At 41.0% G+C, this 21937-nt stretch overlaps 2 protein-coding genes across 2 annotated transcripts; one reads left to right on the top strand and one right to left on the bottom strand.

Moving 5' to 3' along the window:
* The first annotated feature begins 1759 nt into the window (after window positions 1-1759).
* Window positions 1760-16877, top strand: pygl (phosphorylase, glycogen, liver). The gene is made up of 20 exons (XM_063909721.1): window positions 1760-2064; window positions 3563-3664; window positions 3787-3865; window positions 4166-4269; window positions 6119-6250; window positions 6906-7017; window positions 8779-8861; window positions 8954-9091; window positions 9996-10088; window positions 10798-10944; window positions 11118-11281; window positions 11494-11608; window positions 11936-12037; window positions 12819-12966; window positions 13648-13706; window positions 13801-13942; window positions 14437-14644; window positions 14844-14978; window positions 15073-15139; window positions 15502-16877. Exons 1-20 carry the CDS (start codon window positions 1822-1824, stop codon window positions 15688-15690), a joined length of 2562 nt encoding a protein of 853 aa, XP_063765791.1. The 5' UTR covers window positions 1760-1821; the 3' UTR covers window positions 15691-16877.
* Window positions 16247-21244, bottom strand: LOC134882056 (lysophosphatidylserine lipase ABHD12-like). Its single transcript, XM_063909722.1, has 12 exons — window positions 20974-21244; window positions 19996-20098; window positions 19768-19887; window positions 19645-19675; window positions 19013-19058; window positions 18689-18818; window positions 18557-18594; window positions 18372-18451; window positions 18194-18276; window positions 17641-17719; window positions 17419-17552; window positions 16247-16934 (listed from the first exon to the last, which is right to left on the bottom strand). Exons 1-12 carry the CDS (start codon window positions 21074-21076, stop codon window positions 16907-16909), a joined length of 975 nt encoding a protein of 324 aa, XP_063765792.1. The 5' UTR covers window positions 21077-21244; the 3' UTR covers window positions 16247-16906.
* Between the last annotated feature and the right edge of the window lie 693 nt (window positions 21245-21937).

Raw genomic sequence — 21937 nt, 5'->3', positions numbered from 1 at the left:
ACAGGATCATCTGCAGAGTTTAATAAAGATAACATGTTCTGATTTTAACAGATTATTATACATTACTGCTATGATGATGAATGATGATGATGATGAAGATGAAGTGTAACATGAGCCGCTGTGTTCTTTTGTATGTGTGAATATTCAATAAATAGGTGTCAACAAAGTCTGATGATGCATTTCTATATTTCTCTTGTGTTTTTATATTTGATTGCCTTACAACACTTTCTATTGGCTAGCGCTCCGAGGCTAAGGGGCGGGACATCTCACCGTTGACCAATCACAACAGCCAGCCAACACCAAACAAACAGCTGATTCTGTGTCTGCAGCTTTAAATGCTAATGAGCTGCTGCTGGCCACGCCCCCTCTGAGAGGTGATTGGTTTAAAGACACACAATGGTGCTCTGGGAGCAGAGTCAGCTGATCAGGTGATTGGGGCTACCTTGTTGGTTATTGGCTAATGGTTGCACAACGCAAAAAAAACATAGTGACATCACAAAGTGACCGAAATCTGATCAGCTGATTTTCAGACAGGTGTTGATAGAGATGGATGAGGACAGAAAGCGAGGGGGGGGGGGGTCTTTGTTCCTGAGAGGATTTTGCAGAATAGGGACCTTCAAGATTGACGTAAAACTGTAATTTCAGCCTCAGAATGAGCAAACAGACAACAAAGTAGATATACTGTTCTCACGGATACGTTGCATTTCAAATGATATCCGCTGACGTTGTTTGTGTTTGTTTTGGATGGCGGCATTTATTTATTCCAGCATGCAACTATGTGTTTTTCATTTACATGGTGAGCAGCCGGCTGCAAGGCCCTCCAGATTTCTAAAGTTCAGTCATTTAGGGTCATCCCTTACTCACTGTCTGTTTGTGTCTGTGGATATATCCTACAGCAGTTAGTGTCACATAACGACTCATTTGCATATTTAAATATCAGAAAACTGAACTAAAATAATTGTATTAATGTCAGTAAAGAAGTGGGGAAGTTTCATGGTGATCATGGTGGCAGTTTTTACCCTGTAGTGCCTCACCTTGAGTCAAAGATCTGACCGCTGTACCTGCACCAACTAGTCCTGGGACCGCCTAAAGGTACTTTACTTTCCTTAGAGTTAAGTATTTTTACAATCCCCTCTGGGAGTCGCTCTGCTTGATTAGTTTTGATTTTGTTTAATGGGTTCATTGAGCAGAGGAGCGGCCATGAAATATTTAATACAAGAGTAAAATTTCTGTGTTCCCATCAAGATTTTGTCCAAGAGCATAAAATTCCAACTGGGTGGAAGAGAAACACAGGGATTTAGCGTTTGCAGACCATTTACATGCACCAAAACCTACAGGAGAGGGAACACCACAGAAAGCAGAAAAGGAGTAAAAGAAATAGCTCAAATGTAATAAAAGAAGTAGGTTATTAATAATAATAATAATAATAATAATAATAATAATAATAATAATTAAAGACAACAGAAACAGAAAGGTGTTCAGCGTTGATCCACAGATCTGAAACGGAGTATTTCTGCATGACTTCCTCTGTGGTGCAACAGCTCTATTATCACCTTTAATGTGCTCAGCTTGACGACAGTTCTTGAGTAAAAGCTCTTATTGTTTGCAGCTCTGAAACCTGCATACTTTCTCTTCCTGTTGTGATCCTGCAGGGGGGGGGGGGCTGAGGAAACACCTCCCCCTGCAGCCTCCAATCAGCAGCAGCAGCAGGTGGAGCCTCCTCAGTAAAAACCTCCAGCATGTTTCCTTCTCTCTGCACTCTGCAGAGCCTCCCAGCACACACCTGACCCCTGCCCCCCGCCCCCCCTCTCCAGCCTCAGTATGGCCACCCCGCTCACAGACCAGGAGAAGAGGAAGCAGATCAGCATCAGGGGCATCGTGGGAGTGGAGAACGTGGCCGAGCTGAAGAAGGGCTTCAACAGACACCTGCACTTCACGCTGGTGAAGGACCGGAACATCGCCACGCCCCGGGACTACTACTTCGCCCTGGCCCACACCGTCAGGGACCACCTGGTGGGCCGCTGGATCCGGACCCAGCAGTTCTACTACGAGGCCGACCCCAAGGTGAGGCTGGGAACACTGGGGATAAACAGTCCACTACTTAAGTATTTACATGTTGGAGACCCTTAAAGTGTGACACCCTGAGAGTAGGCTGTCATGAAGGTGTGAACGATTCAAAGGTTTGGTATTTTTGTAATTAAAGAAACTCATGTCCATCTTACGATTCACCAGGACCACAAGTAGACATGCAAATGTACACAGAGAAGAAAAACGACCAAAAAGTGACTTGAAAAAGAAACAAAACTGAACTAAAATGAACAAAAAAGTATGTTGTGAGACCCTCAGAAGTCATGGAGGTGTGTGCAGTTGAGAGGTGGGATAAAGGACAGAAGTATTTTGCACTCATTTCCTCTCTCTCGATTCACCGAGACATTTAAATGTACCCAGAGATGGAAAACGAGACTTAAAAAAAGACCCATAAATATGGTTTTCATGTTTGAAGCAACACCAGATGCACAATCTGCTGTGGTTTGTGTTTTTAAACTAGAACATATATTTATTTATTTCCTATAAAACTAATGTTTTAAGTTACGATCCATTAAGAGACATGAAATTGTACACGTGGATCTAAATCATATCTTCCACTAGAAGTGAACAGAGAAAGGTTAGGATGGAAGATAGGATTTAAAAACGTCCGAGACATTTCAAATTGCACAATCCTGAAACAAGGCTGTCATGTGTGTTAAAAACTGACTGGAAATATGTATATCTGTCACACATTTGAAGCTAAGACACATGAAAACTCACACAAAGATCCAAATGACATCTCGTACTGAAAATATGCAGATCATCTACTGCAGAGCTCAGAGCGTCATGTCTGTCATGAAGTGTCACATTGAAGGCTGCGACGTGTGTATTTCTGTACTTCAGGCAAAACATGCACCGGTTCATTCTGATATTTCTGGATGTTTGCTTAAATAACATGTTCTCTTTTTACCTCAATCACCAGAAAAATGTTTCTGATAGTTTATGACTTTTGAAATTGTGAAATCAGTTTCTGATTTTCCAAAAAACAACCAAAAATATGTGAATTTCGATGACACTCGAACTTTTTCTATGACACAAGTTGAGTTATGATGAAGCACGACTACGAAGACACATGAAAATTGACACGCAGATGCAATTCAAACACAGAGATGCAAAGCAGCCAAAGATAGCCACAGCACATCTGCAGAGAGAGACCAGACGACTGCAAGGAAACCAGGACAAGGAGACATAAAGCATGCATTGCATTTAAGATCCTCCAGCAGCATTGTTTGTGTTTGTTTTGGAGCATGCATCTTCTGCATGTTTCTTTAAAATCATTTGAAAACAAAGTGGTCTTCTTGTGCAATCGTTCCTGTTGCTCAAAACCTTCCAGATTTTCCAGAGTTGCAGAGTTTTGAACATCATTGCATCAGGAAAGTGTTTGCTTCCTGGTTCCAGTTTTCCTGCAACACTCTCCCTGCACCCTAACTTATGTGTGATGTGTGCATGGTAACATAGTGTCCTGTTTGTGCAGAGGGTGTACTACCTGTCTCTGGAGTTCTACATGGGCCGCACGCTGCAGAACACCATGATCAACCTGGGGCTGCAGAACGCCTGCGACGAGGCCATTTACCAGGTCAGGAAACCCCAAACAGCCACAAACACACAGTTAAACACACTCTGCTGCTCACCATAACTTCCTGTTTCTGCATAAACACGTTTAAGGTTGTTGTTGTTGTTGTTGTTCCATCCCTGCAGCTGGGGCTGGACATGGAGGAGCTGGAGGAGATGGAGGAGGACGCTGGTCTGGGGAACGGAGGCCTGGGCCGACTGGCAGGTAAAAAACAGACGTGAAGTTTATTTGATTTGCACATACTTTACATTTGTGGTAATGCTTTATTATCATTTTAAATTGAACTGTTACTTTTAAACATGCTACCTGTAGTGCAACAAAACTCTGTTATAACTTCAATGTTTTTCAGGTTTCCTTTAAAGTCCTCTGCCGTCTAAAGCAGCCGCAGACATGTTGCAACAGCATGTGTTAGGCAATATTACTCAATCAGCTAACGTGCAGTGAGTCCTTTATGCAGCAGGAGAGTTCATATTTTAATGTGTAATTATGACGTGTTTTCCACAGCCTGTTTCCTGGACTCCATGGCCACCCTGGGGCTGGCAGCGTACGGTTACGGTATCCGGTACGAGTACGGGATCTTCAACCAGAAGATCAGGGACGGCTGGCAGGTAACTGCAGAGTAACAACCACTGCTAAAGGGCCCTGGAGGAAGAAGAGGGTTTTTAATTCTCATGCATGTTGAGGATAAGGACAGTACACAATCATTTCAGAATAAAGTCCTTATTTTATTTACATTTTTTCATTTGTAAAATCTTCAAAAAATATATTTATTTTTGTATTTATTGCATTTTTTTAAATCAAGCAGATGAGAATAGAGTTTTGGGGAATACATCAAACTACTGCTGTGGCATACAGTAGTATATTTGTACATATACTGAACACTTGACTTGAAAAAATATTCCCACTTTTCTTGCGAATCGCGTCAAAACGTTGGGAGTAAATGAAACTACTGCATAAAGGCTAAACTGTTCTCCCCCTTCTCTCTTTTAGAATTAGAAATGGTCCTTCTTATATGTGTCTCCCTTATCCCTGGCCTTACTGTATTTTTTAAAACATTATCAGCTGTTTTTTACCTTTAAAATACACACTTTATAGGCTCAGTTTTACCTGAAATAACCAGATTCAACCCCACCTTATCTGTTACTCTGAACATCCTCCTGCCGCTGCTTAGGAGTCAGAGGGGCTCGGGGGCCAAAGTAGGAATGAATTACATCACACTAAAGCTAATCATTAACCCCCTCCACTCAGAGTCTGCAGCAGTGCACGCTCCCGGCTGCTGTTGGCTGGTCTCAGATGAAGAAAACAAAATAAATATTGTATTTTATGATAAGAGACGCTCAAAATAAAGGCCTTTGCCCTTTTGAATCCTGCCGGCTGTTTGCTGTTCATCCCTCAGTGTCAACACGCACCATGAACAGGATGTTTCTCACTGGGGGAGGATGAGCTGATGGAGAGTTAATCTGGAGAAAGTTGGTGCATTCAATTCCATACAATCTAATCTAATTATGGACCTCATAGAGCATTAAAATAATCTGGGAAATCACACATCACTGACCTCAAAGTGCTGTGTGCAGAGGTCAGATTTAGGTCTTACTCAACTCTTCTTCTTCCTCTCTGAGGTCCAACACGTTGTATCATAATGAAGCTGTTCAGAAGAGACATGAATATGCACACATAGATGCAAATCCACCTCAAAGAGAAAAGCAATGCAAACAGAATTGTTAAAAATAGTTGCAAACTATCTACAGTTGACATTCAGACAAAGAAAATTACTACACATAGACAAAAATGTACCCTAATCAGACATAAAATGACTAGAAATAAACGTAAATCAACCAAAAAAAGAGATAAAATGAATATATAGTGATATGAAATGACCAAAAGAGACATACATCTTCTTTACAGAGACATAGAATGACTAAAGACAGCCATTCAATGACTGAAAGAGATGTACAAATTCCACAATTGGACATAAAATGACTTCAAAGAGACACAAAATCCATTATAAAGAGACAAGAAATTACCAAAGGAGAAGCTTGGTGCATTTAATTCTGCATCTGGACCTCATAACATCACATTTACTTAATAAATCACAGTGCTGTGTGCAGAGGTCAGAGGTCAGATGAGTGCTGGTGTGTACACTTCTTCTCTCTCTGCTGAGGGCGGTGGTGGCGAAGTCCATAGGGGCTTGGCCTGGGAACTGGAAGGTCACCAGTTCAAGTCCCCGAAAGACCAAGTGCCACCGTGGTGTCCCTGAGCAAGACACTGGTTACCTACACTGCTCCCCGGGCGCCGTACATAATGGCAGCCCACTGCTCCTAACACTAGGATGGGTCAAATGCAGAGACCACATTTCGTTGTCCTAGTACTTGTACTCTGTGCAATGACAATAAAGTTGAATCTTCTTCTGCTTTATCGTTAAACAGCTGTTTACTTTCCCCTGTGTGACCTGTGCAGGTGGAGGAGGCCGATGATTGGCTGAGGCACGGGAACCCTTGGGAGAAAGCCCGCCCCGAGTACATGCTGCCCGTCCACTTCTACGGACACGTGGAGGAGACCAAAGACGGATCCAAATGGGTCGACACTCAGGTACAGAACGGCAAAACGACAACAAAGCAGAACAAAAAAAACAGAGTTGCATAACGACTTTAGGGAGATGCAAAGTGTCTACAAAGTGACACAAAACGACCACAAACTTTACATCCATTGACTAAAAAGCATCTATAAAATAACACAAACTGTAAAAAAGAGATGCAAAACATCTAGATAGAGACTACAGAGGGACTCGATGTGCCTATGAGAAGTGGCCAATCTACCAAAGAATGTTTCAAAAAGATTACAGAGAGATGCAGAACAATTAAAAAGAGACCGAAAATGACTTCAAAGAGACCGAAAATGACTTCAAAGAGACCGAAAATGACTTCAAAGAGACTTGAAATGACTTCAAAGAGACTAAAAATGACTTCAAAGAGACTCGAAATGACTTCAAAGAGACTGAAAATGACTTCAAAGAGACTGAAAATGACTTCAAAGAGACTCGAAATGACTTCAAAGAGACTGAAAATGACTTCAAAGAGACTCAAAATGACTTCAAGAGACTCGAAAAGACTGAAAATGACTTCTAAGAGACTGAAATGACTCTAAGAGATTGAAAAGACTCGAAATGAAAGAGATTCGAATTATTGTTATTTCCTGCGTCTGAGTGAGATTACGGAGACGTTATTTCCCGCCTCTGTTTGTGCAGGTGGTTCTTGCGATGCCCTACGACACGCCCATCCCCGGGTACATGAACAACACGGTGAACACCATGAGGCTGTGGTCCGCCAAGGCGCCCAACGACTTCAACCTCAGGGACTGTGAGTGGGTTTACTCTGTCTGATGACTTTTACAAAACACTCATTTCAAAAGAAACTTTGCAAGACAAAAGGAAACTGCTGCAACTCTGGCCCGTTGCATGAAGACGCCTGTGTTGCTCAAATGTTTGTTTCTCCTTCTGCTGTAGACTTTAGTATTCACTTTAGATTATAAGCACCTGAAGGCAGCTTCTCCCTGGTCACATTAGGCCGCCTTTAGCATAGCTTAGTGAAGTCATGTGACCGTGCTGTAGTTCCTTTATAGCCCAACATTAGCCTCCTTTAGCTTAGCAGTGGTGACGTGAAGTCATGTGACCGTGCTGTAGTTCCTATATAGCCCAACATTAGCCGCCTTTAGCTTAGCGGTGGAGATGTGAAGTCATGTGACCGTGCTGTAGTTCTTTATAGCCCAACGTTAGCCACCTTTAGCTTAGCGGTGGTGAGGTGAAGTCATGTGACCGTGCTGTAGTTCCTTTATAGCCCAACATTAGCCTCCTTTAGCTTAGCGGTGGTGACGTGAAGTCATGTGACCGTGCTGTAGTTCCTTTATAGCCCAACATTAGCCTCCTTTAGCTTAGCGGTGGTGACGTGAAGTCATGTGACCGTGCTGTAGTTCCTTTATAGCCCAACGTTAGCCTCCTTTAGCTTAGCGGTGGTGAGGTGAAGTCATGTGACCGTGCTGTAGTTCCTTTATAGCCCAACGTTAGCCTCCTTTAGCTTAGCGGTGGTGAGGTGAAGTCATGTGACCGTGCTGTAGTTCCTCTATAGCCCAACATTAGCCTCCTTTAGCTTAGCGGTGGTGACGTGAAGTCATGTGACCGTGCTGTAGTTCCTTTATAGCCCAACGTTAGCCTCCTTTAGCTTAGCGGTGGTGACGTGAAGTCATGTGACCGTGCTGTAGTTCCTTTATAGCCCAACGTTAGCCGCCTTTAGCTTAGCGGTGGTGAGGTAAAGTCATGTGACCGTGCTGTAGTTCCTTTATAGCCCAACGTTAGCCGCCTTTAGCTTAGCGGTGGTGAGGTGAAGTCATGTGACCGTGCTGTAGTTCCTTTATAGCCCAACGTTAGCCTCCTTTAGCTTAGCGGTGGTGAGGTGAAGTCATGTGACCGTGCTGTAGTTCCTCTATAGCCCAACATTAGCCTCCTTTAGCTTAGCGGTGGTGACGTGAAGTCATGTGACCGTGCTGTAGTTCCTTTATAGCCCAACGTTAGCCTCCTTTAGCTTAGCGGTGGTGACGTGAAGTCATGTGACCGTGCTGTAGTTCCTTTATAGCCCAACGTTAGCCTCCTTTAGCTTAGCGGTGGTGAGGTGAAGTCATGTGACCGTGCTGTAGTTCCTCTATAGCCCAACATTAGCCTCCTTTAGCTTAGCGGTGGTGACGTGAAGTCATGTGACCGTGCTGTAGTTCCTTTATAGCCCAACGTTAGCCTCCTTTAGCTTAGCGGTGGTGACGTGAAGTCATGTGACCGTGCTGTAGTTCCTTTATAGCCCAACATTAGCTTCCTTTAGCTTAGCGGTGGTGACGTGAAGTCATGTGACCGTGCTGTAGTTCCTTTATAGCCCAACGTTAGCCTCCTTTAGCTTAGCGGTGGTGAGGTGAAGTCATGTGACCGTGCTGTAGTTCCTTTATAGCCCAACATTAGCCTCCTTTAGCTTAGCGGTGGTGAGGTGAAGTCATGTGACCGTGCTGTAGTTCTTTAAGGAGTCATTCCTGCACCACTTTTTATCGTCATGGTAACTAGAAGCTTCTTCCTCTGTCTGCAGTTAATGTTGGAGATTACATCGAGGCGGTTCTGGACAGAAATCTGGCGGAGAACATCTCCCGGGTTCTGTACCCCAATGATAATGTGAGTTCATTATTTGGATGTATTTTCAGAAATACGCATTCTACATGTTGGAGTGGTGCTGCTAAACTCTCTGTGTTTTATACACTTTGTAGTTCTTTGAAGGAAAGGAGCTGCGTCTGAAGCAGGAGTATTTCGTCGTGGCAGCGACGCTGCAGGACATCATCCGTCGTTTCAAGACCACGAAGAAGGGATCCCCTGGACGGACGTCCTTTGAGAGCTTCCCCGACAAAGTGAGCTGCAGAATCAGACGTTTAGTACAAGTAGAAAAAAAATCATCAATAAAAAAAGAAAGTTAAATAAATGTTTAGAAAAAATGTAAGAATATATTATTTTAAAAAAGGATATAAAATATATATATATATATATATATATATATATATATATATATATATATATATATATATATATATATATATATATATATATATATATATATATTAAATTAAAGCGTTCAAAACTTTCAAAATTCAGAAATAAATAAATAAATATCTAAATGAATAATTACAAGTTCATATACAGGGGCTAAAATACTAACACACTTTAAAACATTTATTGGCAACGTATAAAAACTGTAACAAAACAATTACCAATCTAAAATAATATCGAAGCGAATTTAATCCAAAGAGTGAGAGGTGTGCTGGAGAAAGTGCACTCTTGAAAACAAGGGAAAGACTGCACACTGTTGAAGAAACGCACTGATGATGAAATATTTATGGACACAACTCCTGCACCACACACACCGGCCAACTGAAGGTTGTGCAACAGAGTTTTTTCAGTGTGAGAAACTCTGCAGATATAACGGTGTGATGTTGTGAAAGGTGTGGCTCACCTTGTGCAATGTGGGTCTTGAATTGAAAAGGAAAGTCAGATATTAACCCTTAAACGGGCTTTCAATATTTTGGATAATATATTGATTGCTATTTTCTACATTACACCCATATTACACCCCTGTTACACTGTTATGACACCTATTGTACACCCTGTTAGACTGTTATTACATCCATTATACACTTGTTCCCCCTGGGATACAGAAACCACTGAAGGGTTTTGCTCCTGCAGCCCCACAGCAGCTTCTTGACTCTTAATTTATAGCAGCTGAATAAAAGTATAAGTGCATAATGTCTTGTTTTCCAGGTCGCTATCCAGCTGAACGACACTCATCCCGCCATGGCCATCCCTGAGCTCATGAGGATATTTGTGGACATCGAGAAGCTGGACTGGGACACGGTGAGTGGTTGAGGGTCACTTAAGTGCAACGGGATGGCATTCGGAAATCACAGCAGGCTAAAACAACATGGTATGATTATTCCTGTGAAGCATAATGTTTAATCACACATGGAAACTCAGGAAGGTTAGGAAATAAAAACCAGACAGGAAGAGAAATGTTCTGCTGCAACATTTGGGATGTAGATCAGAAATCAGGAAGCCGGAAATCTTCAGATTTATATTAAGCTGCAAGTAGTTCCATATGGAGGCGTAGGAGTGCCAAAGAAGTACAAATAATAATAAATCTTAAAATGATTGAAAATAAATGTGGAAGAAATGAAAGAATAAGTATTTTTTATAATGTGGAATAAATAATGATAAAGGTGTTGATACACAAAGGAATACATACATATAAGTACATTAAATAAATGTGAAAACACAAAGAGAAATATCTAAAATATTGAATGATTAGATAATAATGATAAGACCTTATTCATCTCAATGTCATTCATTCATGGTTTTGCAGTAATTATTTTATTCATTGTATTTAATTATTTTGTGGAATCACAGTTTATTTTATTCATTGCATTTCTCAATTGAACTGTTGTGTATCCCCTTTGACATGTTCTCCTTTTAGTTACTGATTCATCCTTTTTTTATGGCGTTCTCATGACTCCGTACCTGCAAAGTTAAGGTGTATTATTTAATAAGTGAAAAATGATCTCTGCAGGCGTGGAGTCTGACACGGCGGACCTTCGCCTACACCAACCACACGGTGCTGCCCGAGGCTCTGGAGCGCTGGCCGGTGGAGCTGCTGGAGAAGCTGCTGCCCCGACACCTGCAGATCATCTACCAAATCAACCAGCTGCACCTGGAAGTACGTTCACACAAACACAATATGGCATGCTGTACAAGGAGACCAAGTTCAAACAGTTTTTGTATTTATTCATGTGTGTGTGTGTGTGTGTGTGTGTGTGTGTGTGTGTGTGTGTGTGTGTGTGTGTGTGTGTGTGTGTGTGTGTGTGTGTGTGTGTGTGTGTGTGTGTGCAGAGGATTGCCACCCTGTACCCCAAAGACATGGACAAACTGAGGAAGATGTCTCTGATCGAGGAGGACGGCTGTAAGAGGGTGAACATGGCGCACCTGTGCATCGTGGGATCACACGCTGTCAACGGAGTCGCCGAGATACACTCCAACATCATCAAGACGGACGTGTAAGACACACACACACACACACACACACACACACACACACACACACACACACACACACACACACACACACACACACACACACACACACACACACACACAATTAAATATGGCATTACTAACAATGCAACACCAGTTATTGATATACATCGTAAATAAAATAGGACCTGTGTTTGAAACCGTATTCAACAACCTCTCCTGTTTCTCTCCACAGGTTCCGTGACTTCAGTGAACTGGAGCCGCAGAAGTTCCAGAACAAAACGAACGGCATCACGCCGCGGCGCTGGCTGCTGCTCTGCAACCCGGGGCTGGCCGAGCTGATCGCTGAGGTCTGTTAGAAACAGAGACAAACAAATACTGTCACTGCCTTTGGATTGAATCCCAGCAGAGCAGAGATATAACAGTACTGAACTACATGTGGAAAAAGCATTTCCATTTATTTGATATGTATTTCTATCTTTCATTAAACAACATTTACAGTTTGTTGATTCATTTATTATAACCCTTTTTCCTTATTAGCGTTCCCACATTGCTTTTGGCTTTGCATATTCAATCTTTTGCTCGGCTTCTCTCCTCCTCAGTGTTTCACAGCTCCAGTTGCACACACATTTCCAGGTGGATGTGTGTTTTATTGTGAGGTTTCATGTTGTTTTCAGGTGATTGGAGAGGATTATGTGAAGGACCTCGGTCAGCTGACGAAGCTCAAACAGTTTGTCGATGATGCCGCTCTGATCCGGGACATCTCCAGAGTCAAACAGGTAAATAAATACCTTTGTTTAAGTACTGACATACAGGTGTTTGCATTTGAAGCGCTTTATAGCTCCATGCCACAGCATTTCAGAGGGAATTTAAATAAAAACCAACCAGGTTCATGTCAAAGATCAAACCAGTGGCTCCAACAAATGTTTCAAATGAGTGGTTAGCAGATTTATCCTTTCAACGTCATTATTGGATTCATTGCAAGAAGATGAAATCATCCACTATTGTAAGAGAGATGCAAAACTGGAGTAATTCAAAAAAATAAAGCTCATTTATGTTGCTCAACAAGCTCCTGCACTGTGTCACGGAACAACATTTCGTCAAGATTCAAAGTGTTTTTCTTGCACCAGAGAATCCAAAATTGACCAGAAAAACCAGGAAGTATTCAGTACTGTGTTCATAAGCTGAATAAAGAGGGTGCATTAATACATTTAGACGCTTTTCCTGGTAGGAAAGGCGTGTAACTGTGTAGATGAACTTCAGAAACGACTGTAAGTGGTTCCTGTTTTTATGTTAGCCTCATGTTTGCATGATGTTGCTGTACCTGCAGAGAACAGGCTTGTTGTAAGTGTGCTGTTGCACCATGACAACGTGCATTTCAAAACCACCGTGATTGCCTTCCTGTAGCTGTTTCATCATCGCATGCACAGACATCACACTCATCATCTCATCTTGCAGATTTACTGTCAGTACGTGTCAGGACAGGAGTCTGATTCAGATGTTTCAGCTCAGTCAGTAATTTAGTTTGCTGCCAAGTCACGTATTCTGCTTCTCTCTCAGGACAATAAGGTGAAGTTCGCTCAGTACCTGGAGAAGGAGTACCGGGTGAAGATCAACCCGTCCTCCATGTTTGACGTCCACGTGAAGAGGATCCACGAGTACAAGCGGCAGCTGCTCAACTGCCTGCACATCATCGCCATGTATAACCGTACGTGCAGGAACACTCAGTACTGAGTCTCACGAGCGTTAATAACACCCCGCCTGACCGCTGCTCCGAACAAGTCAAAACAGAGAGGGACATGCATCTGACTCCAGATCCAGTGTGGGAACTTTCCACCTCTGTGACAGACAGGAAATCAGTTTTACGCAACATGCAGCTTACTTTATTGCTCACTTCCCTTCCTTAGGAATGTTCCCATTACTAATTTCCACAGTGCATTCATTAAGAAGGGCCAGTCAGTGTGCTTCAGTTGCATAAAATAACAGCAGAATACCAATAATAAGAACCAATCTGTCACAAACAAGGGTTCACGGTCTTGCTAGCAGCGGTGCTTTGAGCTAAATGCCAACACCAAAAGGCTTGCAGTGTTGACCATCTCAGATTGGCATGCTAAATGCTAATAGCAAACAACACACGGTACAGTGGAGGCTGATGGGAATGTCTTCAGTTTGCATGAATTTGGTCGTATGTGTGATCTGCATCTGAGGGTCATCATTAGTAAGGTTATTCTGCTGCAGGAGAGACTTAACGATCTTCTGCAAAGAGTTGGAAATAAATCAGAGAAGAGCGTTGAGATAAAGTGATTACTGCATCCCGAGCGCTCACAGTCTGTTCTTTAAGGAGTCTATATTTGTATTTATTCTCTGTGTGATGTCTCTGTCCCTGAAGGCATCAGGATGAAGCCTGCTGCACACTTTGTCCCGCGGACCGTGATCATCGGGGGGAAGGTATCCCAGCATGCACCTCCCATGTTGAACAGTAAACAGAGGTGTGATGGTGCAGAGTAACAGTGAGTGTGCCCCCCCCCCCCCCTCCCTGCAGGCGGCCCCCGGGTACCACATGGCGAAGATGATCATCCGCCTCATCACGTCGGTGGCGGAGGTGGTGAACAACGACCCGGTGGTGGGGAGCAAGCTGAAGGTCATCTTCCTGGAGAACTACCGCGTGTCTCTGGCTGAGAAAGGTGACCAAACACATCTGCATGATTCAAACATGCACCAGGGGGGTGGGGGGGTTTAAGTTCACCTGCACCTGGTGGGGAGTGGTATTATTTTTCAGATGATTAATCTGACGCTCAAATAATGAGAAAAAGTTAAAAATCTGTTGAATTTTCTGTGTTTTTAAGTTCATTATTATCATTAATATTTAACATTCACATTTGAAGGCTAACATTTCAAAGAAAAAATTCCCCAATTTATAAGATGTTTAAACTCTTCCTGTTTTTATATATTATGAGTTCATTCAAATATAATTGGACAGACTTATTAAAGTCCTGAATCAGCCTCAGATACCAGACGTCTTACTTATTTTTACAAAACCTTTGATTTAATAAATGCTATGAGGATGTGAAGAGAGTCACTATTTTGAGATGGTTTTGGAGAAGATCACCCACCTCCTCCTCCTCCTCCTCCTCCTCCTCCTCCTCCTCCTCCTCCTCCTCCTCCTCCTCCTCCTCAGTGATCCCGGCCACCGACCTGTCGCAGCAGATCTCCACGGCGGGCACCGAGGCGTCGGGAACCGGGAACATGAAGTTCATGCTGAACGGCGCCCTGACCATCGGCACCATGGACGGCGCAAACGTGGAGATGGCGGAGGAGGCGGGCGAGGAGAACCTGTTCATCTTCGGCATGAGGGTGCAGGACGTGGCCGACATGGACAAGACGGGGTGAATATGAATATGCATTTTAAATTCAGATTTCTTGCATTTTCCCTCCTGGTATTTACTTTAAAAGTTGATACTAAAATAACTGCGGCTGTGTTGCTCTCTTGTGAAAGGTGACACAGTGGTGCAGTTGAATGCAGAAAACAGGGGGGGTGATGAAGTGCCTTTATTAATCTATACTTTGTGTTCCGATTATTTTCAGGTACGATGCGATGTCGTACTACAAGAAGATCCCGGAGCTGAAGCAGGTGATGGATCAGATCACCAGCGGGTTCTTCTGCCCCAAAAACCCCGACCTGTTCAAAGACCTCACGGACATGCTCTTCCAATACGACCGGTGAGAGCGCTCAGAAACATGTCCTTCATTCTACATCAGTTCCACTTTCAGACTTCAGGCTTTACGTATTCATTCCCTCTGTGTCTCTGCTCAGGTTCAAGGTGTTTGCAGACTTTGAGGATTACATGAAAACTCAGGAGAAAGTCAGCAAGCTGTACCAGGTGACCTTTACCTCCAACACACCTGTGTTTTATAAAGGATAATCAATAAGTTATTAAAATATAGAACAAGTTTTAAATGATCAAGCAGGAAGAAAATATATATAATATTAGAAAAAAGATGAGATGAATAAAACCAAAATTGTAATTTAATTAAAAACAAATACATTTTATTAGAAACGTTTTTTTAAGTAAAATTATTTTATAATAAAAAACATAAATGAAAAAAAGTAAAAGCGAGATTAAAAAATGTGATTTCTTTTTAAAACATTTACTTATTTATGTTTTTAATAAATGTAATAAATATCGTTTATTTTTATGAATTAATTATGAAAATATAAAATGCTTGTATTTTTCCGTACCAGAACCCCAAGGAGTGGACAAAGATGGTGATCCGGAACATCGCGGCCACGGGGAAGTTCTCCAGCGACCGCACCATCACCGAGTACGCCACCGAGGTGTGGGGGGTGCAGCCCACCGACCTGAAGATCCCCCCCCCCAACGAGCCACGGGAGGCCGTGGTGGAAAAGGCCCGAGCCCTGAAGAAAATGTGAGGCCGTCTCCGGGTTTAGACATTATTCACTTCTTTGTCTTCCAATCTTTTTTGGTTACATTTCTTTTACCTATTTATCATTTTAATTACCTTCTTATTGTTTGAACCATTTTTATCGTCAAAGCACAGAAACTACGGAAGCCCTGACGATCAAAGGGGGTGGGGATTTAACCGTTTCCTCTGTGGTGTTTGTGACTTAAGGGCCAGAGAAATAAATGAAAGTGAGTCGTTTAATCGTTATATTATGACACTTTCAGATGTTGGGAAATGCTTTTGATTTTTGAAATGTTTTGGTCTTAGTTTTGCAAGAATAATTTCCCCTGAATAATTTTATTTTTGACCTTTTCTTTTGACTGATTCTCTGAATTAATTTCATTTAATAAATGTTTTCTCGCCTTTTGAAACTAGAAATGTGATGCTTTTAGTCCTGTTTAGTGCATGGGGTACTGAAGCCATCTGATGGCTGACATTAGAACTGCAACAACAAACTGTAATAAGGGAAATCCACCTTTTTAATCAGAAGAAAATAAATATTAAAAATTATTCAAGAAAAAATGAAATAATTGCCAAAACTGTTTTTTTTATCACAGGTCAGAAAATATAGAAAGTAAATTCATATTTTTCTAAATCCAGGAAATATTTAATGCATCCAAAAAAACTCCCAAAAACGTTGGAAATGATTTGACATGTTTGATTCAGAAACACAGGGGAGACACACCTATCACACTTAGATAACCAGAGTTTTATTTCTTGTTTGCCTCTCAGGGCTTCCGTACAAATCACAGCAGTTAAATATAAATGTGTGTTAGTCCTTAAACATCAACACACACAGTGGAGAAAGAGCCAGAGTGGAGAACAAGGTTAAATAACTTCATCATATTCAACATTCCTGGAGTTCATGTCGTGGGAGTTTCTGCGTTTCAGGAATTCAGTGGGACGTCGGAAACAGAGCAGCGAAATAAACTGGATTTAAATCACAGTCCTGCAAATTCATGCTGCGTTTAATGAGCGACAGAGCCTCAGTAACTGCAGGCAGAACAAACATGCATTAACCTCTGCATCCTTTAGCCAAATAAAACTTCATTAATGATTTAAAGTGCTTTGTCTCAGTGGTAAACACATGTCATTTAATATGTATAATCAGTGCTTTTGTTTTGTGACAAAAATAAATCTGTATGTTGGAATCTCTTCGATGTGGTTTTACTCTGCAGGACGCTCTACTTTCTCAGGGTTTGTAGAAAATTCCTGCAACAAAAACACATGAAATATTATTTTAGTCTCCTGTGGTTTCCTGAGGGATTTAGGTTTAACACTTAAAGGGTCCTATCCTGCTGATGTTCATGTGGATCTTAGTATTTAGTGCGCTCCTGGGACATGGGATTGGTCAACCAACTGTTTAGAGTTTTAGAAAAAAAGTTAAAATTCAAAACATTTAATTTAATTTTTACTGGAAAAACTCAATATTTGGAAAAGAAGTCAAAATGATGAAATTTGAAAAATATTCATAAGCCTCAAAATTCAATATAAAAAAAGGTCAAAATTCTGAGTCAAAAAAGGCTGAGAAAAGTCAACATTGTGGAAATCAAAATCATGGGTGTCTCAGTAGAGGCACGAAAGACTAATATGAACCTGAAAATTAATATATATGCATTCTCTTTCCTGTGAGTGAAGAACCTCTGTATTTATCAGACAAGTCGTCAGTGCACACATCAGCTTTAGGGGAACTCACCCGAGCCTGCTGGTCAGATTGGGGTCGAGGTAGATGTTGTTGTGGGAGAATCCCAGATCTGCGCTGTAGGAAATCATCTCCACCTGGACATCTGTCTTATACTGTTTCTGAGCCTGCAGGGATATCTCGTACAGCTGCAGACACGGAGAAACAAAGTCATTCCACAAGGAAGCAGAAGAATATGCACGAGGAAATGATGAAAAGCATAAATAAGGAGAGTACCTTCAGCCCCATGTGATAGGGAACGACGTGATCGTCCTCTGAGTGCAGGACGAGGAGAGGGCTGCTCAACGTCTGCAAACTGGGGCCATAAATATCAATTCAGAGAGGATTTATTGACTAAATGAAATGTATTTAGTGCAATTTTATCCTCATATTTTGAACACCTCTTTTGGATTAAATAAAAGGTGGTACAATTGATCCTGTATGGAGTCACAGGAGTGCCAAAATACAGAATAAATATGTTTAAAAAAATAGAAAATAGAAATAAAATTGAATCTAAAAAATAAAATAAATGGAATTATAAAGAAAATACACCAACAATTATTTATATGCAAACATACATAAATGTAAATATTTTATTTGAAAAAGATGTGTATATTAATAAAAACATGGTTTCAAATTTCTTCTTTATTTCTCTATACATTTTATTTTTACTCGTGTTCTTTTTGTCTTTTGATTTATTATTCCTGTATTTGTTTACGGCACTACTATGACTTCATAGAACCTGAAAATATTGTTGTACAATAAGATAACTATAAATATGTGCACCTACTTTTTATCACTAGCAAACACAATGTTGTTCATGTGCAAAATGCTCCAAATCAAGCTCTCGAATCCTGGCAGGAACATGTACATCTGGAGGAGAACCACAGCGGACAAATACTATTACTATTTCACTACTTCCTTTGTACTTTACCAATACAAATACAAACACTTGCATGCAGACTGACCTTAGTGACCGGATGGATGGCGACCACTTCTCCGATTGTTGTGAACGCAGCTTCCAGGATCAACGCGTCGACAGCAGAGCCTGAAATGAAGACGGTAAAACAAATCAATAAGAGCACATGGCTGACGTTTAAATTTAAACATTAGATGGTATGATTATTAATTGTACTGCCAGACTGTAACCCACCTTGCTCCTGGATTTTCACGGCAGTATTTGTTGCCACTCTATAATAAAACAGGAGCAGAGCAGGTGTTACACACGAGTCATCCTCTCAGTGTCTGTTTCGCTGCAGACTGGATATTAAGGGTATGAACGTACCCTGATCCCAGAGAGTGCCCCCACAGAGCCACCGCAGCGCCCCGGCTGTGCTGCAGGACCCAGCGGTACAGGCAGAGGGCGTCACTGGTTAACCCTTCCTCACTGGGCTCTCCAATGGAGTCTCCAAAACCTCAAAATAAAAACATTTAAAATCAGGGTCAAATCCAGCCTTCAACTACAGGAGAGAGCCTGTGTCTGATCAGTGAGGCTCTTCTCTTATGCAACTATGTGAAGTATGTAGTTTTCATTATTAATCAGGGCCTTGGGACCCCAAAAATGAGATAAGTGTTGATAATAAATTATTTAGCAGAAAATTGGTCTCACCTCTGTAGTCTAAAGATAGGACATGGTACCCTGCAGCACTTAAAATCTGAAACACACAAAAGATTCACTGAATTTAAAGCGTGTCGTCATAAACTGATTCAAATCCAACTGTGACACGCAACTGTTTCCTGGAAAAATCTGAATTATTTTCACTATTTTGTCCGTGTAAAAATGTCTCTGCCATGCTAATATTATGATGAATGATAAATAATAGGAATCCTATAAAGGACATTTTATCCCAAGTATTTCATTAATTTTAAGTCTCATTTTAAAAATATATTATTATTGTTATTATTATTATTATTGTTATTATTATTGTTATATATTTGTAATATATTATATAATTTCTATTAAAATTGTATTTTTAGAAAATGAATTAAAAATGAATTTCTTAAAAATGAATTTCTTAAAAAGCACTCTTTAGATTTATATCGATTTGAAAAGAGTGTTATTAAAAACATAATACTTTACTAACAATGATATTAATTATACATATTTGTTACATTTAAATGTAAAAAAACAAAAAAAGGACTTTATCTTAAAATGCAATTTAGAAACATGTGAATATTGTGGCATTTTAATAAAAAACACTAAATAAAATTGTGGTTTGAAATAAAGCCCCTTGAGCGTACCTTCACCAGCTCCACTCGGTGATGGATGGCTCTGCAGAAACAACAGACAGCATGAACACAAACAGACCTCCCCACAGACTCCATTAGGACCAATTTACCCCCCCTCTCTACACACACACTCACCTGGTCCCTAAGTTTCCATGGAGATAGATAATAACAGGTCGTCCATCCCCCAGGGTCTCCCGGTACCACTCGGGGCCCCTCCCCTCGGACCCCTCCCATTGGCTGGCAGGAATCGTATGCCTGGGAGACACAAAGACACACTCCAGGTTAACACGTTTCTTATTAAGTGCAGACAAAGGAGCAAGAGACAGAGCTCGTTGTGGTGACAGCAGAAAGCAGAGCACGTACCAGACCCCCACGGAGACCCCCTCCTCCGGGCTCAGGTAGAAGTTGCAGGTGTGGTTCAGGACGTCTGCAGGTCGGCTCAGATCCACAGAGTATGGAAACCTCACTGCAGAGAGCGTGCAAGGTCAGGAACATGTGTGTGTCTCTTACTGTATTTACATATATACCAACAGCTGCAACAAGGAGTCCACTGTTTTCATTTTGTTGTGATTTTTCATGCAAATAAGTCCGAACACTTGGACTTTTGGATACGTTGTGCTCTGTTTTATATCAACTTTCAGTTAATATGTTGGTGTTTTTATTCATCACAAAACACGACACCAAAAGACACCACATTTGACTTTGATCAATGTTAAAAGGGGCCTTATTGTGCTCATTGTTATACCCTAAATGCAGATAAATATATCAAATAAACAACCCATTGGAATGTATGCTCCTGCCCCACTAAGGTCTGTTGAAAAGTATTAGAAAATTATTGAAAAATATTAGAGAAATCGGTCAAATGATGTATTTTTCAGGGCTTAGAATAAACATATGCTTTTAATGTTTACTAAAACATATCGAACTTCCATAATCAGACACAACATCCTCCAGAAGAACACACAATTTCATTTGCAAAGCTAGGATCCCGTTTGCACAGGTCATCAGGACTCCTTTAAACTGCGTGGGTTTTTTCTTTTTGTTAAACCTTTATTTGAACAGGAGGAGTCTCCTGTTTCACATTAATATTCAGTCTCTAAAAAGCGAGTCCTGGAATAAAGGCCTCGGCGTGATGTCCCCTGCAGAGGACACATGTATTTCAGCTGTGTGTTTCTGAATTAGAAATACCATAACACCTTTTACATTTTGATGAAAAAGTCAACGCAACACTGTGCATCCTCCAAGTGGTTTCCTGCATTAGGTACAGCTATTTTCCTGTGACTTCAACCATGCAAATGCAGATGTAGTGCTTTATCGTGGGTGTTAGCATGCACTACTCACAGAAGTGACAGAAAATGACATGTCCCAGGATCCAGGGCAGCAGGTAGAGGATGACAGGAGCTGCTGCGTACACAGAGAGCAGGAAACACGCAGCTCTCTTCATCCTGAGCTGCTCAAAGTCTTCCTCTCTGCAGGAATGATAAATAAATTCGGTGTTCTGTGTTCTGGAGCTTCTTCCTGGTGTCAGTGGAGAGCTGAGAGGAAAGCCTGCAGAGCTCTTCCTGGCAGCATGACTGTTGTGAAATGCAGAAGAGAAAAAAAAGCAGGTCGAAGTTCGTGTGATTAACGTTTCCTCTGCTGTGATTGGCTCGCGTTTTCAAGAACACAGCCCACTGACAACGGTATGCTGCAAGGCATTGTGGGTGTTGGGGTTCTTTGGCATTGGAGATAGTGGCTGCATTCATAGGTTGGTTAAAGCATGATTTTAAATAATGATTTGACTATAAAATGATGCCAAGTACTGAATAAATACGAAGAGAAATAATATACATAAATTCAGTTAAAAATAATCGTTATAATAAAACAAACATGCACTAAAAACATAATAAAAGAAAAGAAATAAAAGAAACTCTAATAATAATTAATAATCAAACATATATGTAATTATTATTTTTAAATATAATAACACATATTATTGTTAATATTATGAGTATTATTGTTATTACTTGTATTTCATCATTTATTTCATTATTTATTTGCTATTTATCTTTGATTGATTCTTTAAAATGTTCTATTAACATTATCTTTTTTGTAATGCAGTATTGCTGACTACACTTTTAATTTGCTTTAAATGCATTTTTCATGAATATTTTAATGATAGATAAGCAGTTTCTTTGACTGAATGTGTTCCCCTACATGACCCAGTAACTCCAATCAATGCAATCACTGCAGCATTGGATTTCTATACTAACCAACCAGGACAACACACCTCTTTGTATTGACTTATTTCTCTTTATATGAATAT

Source organism: Eleginops maclovinus, chromosome 19 (assembly GCF_036324505.1).
Source record: "Eleginops maclovinus isolate JMC-PN-2008 ecotype Puerto Natales chromosome 19, JC_Emac_rtc_rv5, whole genome shotgun sequence".
NCBI classification, from domain to species: Eukaryota; Metazoa; Chordata; class Actinopteri; order Perciformes; family Eleginopidae; genus Eleginops; species Eleginops maclovinus.
The sequence above is the reverse complement of the archived record's forward strand: the minus strand, read 5'-3'. Positions and strand labels throughout refer to the sequence as shown.

Coding starts and splice junctions, on each gene's coding strand:
- LOC134882056 (XM_063909722.1), bottom strand. CDS start 21,076: ATGAAGAGAGCTGCGTGTTTCCTGCTCTCTGTGTACGCAGCAGCTCCT. Junction 18,595..18,688: donor GGGCACTCTCTGGGATCAGG/GTACGTTCATAC, acceptor GTTTTATTATAG/AGTGGCAACAAATACTGCCG. Junction 17,553..17,640: donor CCTATCACATGGGGCTGAAG/GTACTCTCCTTA, acceptor CCGTGTCTGCAG/CTGTACGAGATATCCCTGCA.
- pygl (XM_063909721.1), top strand. CDS start 1,822: ATGGCCACCCCGCTCACAGACCAGGAGAAGAGGAAGCAGATCAGCATC. Junction 4,270..6,118: donor AGATCAGGGACGGCTGGCAG/GTAACTGCAGAG, acceptor TGACCTGTGCAG/GTGGAGGAGGCCGATGATTG. Junction 13,707..13,800: donor CCGTGATCATCGGGGGGAAG/GTATCCCAGCAT, acceptor CCCTCCCTGCAG/GCGGCCCCCGGGTACCACAT.